General features: G+C 43.5%; 1 protein-coding gene across 3 annotated transcripts in view; it reads left to right on the forward strand.

The window, feature by feature from the left end:
• Positions 1-214: 214 nt before the first annotated feature.
• The window catches only part of tgfbr2b (transforming growth factor beta receptor 2b), a 63,284-nt gene continuing 61,070 nt past the window's right edge, over positions 215-2,428 (forward strand). For all 3 annotated transcript variants that reach the window (XM_083636183.1, XM_083636185.1, XM_083636184.1), the window contains exon 1: positions 215-476. In XM_083636183.1, coding sequence (XP_083492309.1) covers positions 392-476 — 85 coding nt within the window. In that variant the 5' untranslated portion in view covers positions 215-391. The remainder of the gene's footprint in view (positions 477-2,428) is intronic.

Genomic DNA, 2,428 nt, shown 5'->3' on the forward strand with positions numbered 1-2,428 from the left:
TGCGTGCGTGTGTGTGTGTGTGTGTATGTGTGTGTGAGAGAGAGAGAGAGAGAGAGAGAGAAAGAGAGAGAGAGAGAGAGAGAGAGAGAGAGAGAGAGAGAGAGAGAGAGAGAGAGAGAGAGAGAGAGAGAGAGAGAGAGAGAGAGAGAGAGAGAGAGAGAGCGCACTGCCTCCCGCCTCCCCTCGTATGATTTCCTGTTTGAGGAGTGTGTATGTGTGTGGGGGGTGTGTATGGCCACGGGACGCTCGGCAGTGACTCTCCAGCTGCGGAGCGGAGCGCACGGCGGCAGGCGGGCACACACACACACACACACACCGGGACTTTCTCCGTTCCCTCCAGCCGTTCCTGCTTCATCTGAATGAGCCTCTGTGGACAGAGCAGCGCAGAGACATGGAGCGCCAGCGGCTGTCTTTCTTCTCACGGGGAGCTCTGTCTGTCCTGTCCGTCTGCGTGCTGCTGGAGTCCGCGACTGTCGGTGAGTTTACGCATCTCCGATCGATCTTTCACAGTTCATTGGCTGTTCGCTGACAGGTCACTATAGGTCATCTCATGTCACTCTATAAATGCTCAGTATATCTAAACCAACCTGTAGCCTAGCCTAGCTGGTAGATGTGTTGGGAACTTGTCTTACTCGGCGCATTACGCACGGCTCTCCAGGCGCAACAGGTGACTCACGGGCTGATACACAGCCCAGCTATGTCCACTACTATGTAGGCAGCACACACTGCCTGTTTCTCGCAACTATATAACCTAACGCTGATTCAACGTGTTATTGTACAACTGACTGCACTCAGCACAGGGATATAGCCACATCTCAAATCTGAGAAATCCGTTGGTCTAAAACGATAGATTTGTTGTGTGCCAAATTGTCCAGTTAATGCTCATCTATCACATTCACATTCACTGCAAAGATAGGTCAATTTTAACAAGCAATTTAATTATCATTTAGTTATAATTTATTATCATTTATAACAACTGAACATGTTATATTGATAGTGAAGGTTTGTCAATAAACGTAGTAAGATGTATAGGCTATACTGTCGATTTGTCCAAGTCCTTGTTGTGGATTGCAGATATTTCCCTGCCACCTGAATCTCTGCTTCTGTTGCTGCATTTTCAAAATATTGTCCTGAATGCATCTCAGCAGGTCTCTTTGGTTCCTGCTTGACAACAGCAGCAATCTGCTCTCATAAAATGTCTTGGTCTCCACAGACAAAACTATTTCTCCTTCGCCTCCTGGGCTGAAATAGATCAAGCTTGTCTCCTATAGTAAAAGGATTGCATGATGGTAGCATGTGCTCTGTAATCCCAGGTGTTAAGAGTGGTAATTTAACAGATTTGGCCTCACACCGTCACACCCCCACCTTTAATACACCACAGAATGTTCCCCACACTCTGACAGGTGCATATTTTTTTAGTGCAGACTCGAGATTCATTGCTTTTGTGGTTGTACAGCGGCAGCCGATGCATCACATTTTGTGAGTTCTGCATACAGTGCAAAGCGCATGCAGCATGCACACAGGTTGATATGGGCCTATAGGTTTATAGACCTATAAAATGTTCTGTTATGACAATGGTTGGAAACATAATTCAGCCTTATCTGCTTACAGTAAAGCCCCTGATAACCCAAATCTACTTAACCTTCTAACTATGTAATTTAGGGTTTTATATTCCTCTTTGACTCTTCACTCCATAGGGCTGGGCAATATATCAAAATGATATCGATATCGTGATACTGTATAAGACTATACTGTATAGATATCGTCTTGATTTTGGATATCTTAATATTGGGATATGGCATACCGTAAGTGTTGTCTTTTGCTGGTTTTAAATGCTGCATTACAGTCATGTGATGTAATTTGCCTTTACCCACCCAGTCATTATACATTACATCATTATATAAATGCTTTGTGAAAGCAGCAATTGTCATCCCTACAATATTGTCATAAGATAAAGTTATTTGGTGAAAGATATTGTGATATTATTGCCCTACTATCTTGTTTTTATAAAAGTGCTTGTGACATCTCACATTTTACTTAGAACTGAACATTTCACCCATAGAAAATATACTGTAGATATTTAAGCAATATAGCATGAGAGCTAGTGTGTTGTGGCAAATATATCCCGCTGATCAGTTGTTATCCCACGAGGCCGCAGGCCAAGTGGGATAACAACTGATCAGCGGGATACAGTATATGCCACAACACACGCTGCTCGAGTGCTATATTGCTTTTATAAAACGGTTTCCAAGTATGATAATATAAATATAATAATAATACTATAAGTCCGACTGGCATGGTATTCTGATAGAGTCAGTTGAAACACTACTGTAAGGCGGGACCTCTAGCAAGAAGATAGACGTGCGGGTGATTTGATTGGATCATTCTGGAGACTGAAGTTGACATTGGCCAATCCTGGCGCTTGCTG

This window comes from Poromitra crassiceps, assembly GCF_964638095.1.
Source record: "Poromitra crassiceps genome assembly, chromosome: 1".
NCBI lineage: Eukaryota > Metazoa > Chordata > Actinopteri > Beryciformes > Melamphaidae > Poromitra > Poromitra crassiceps.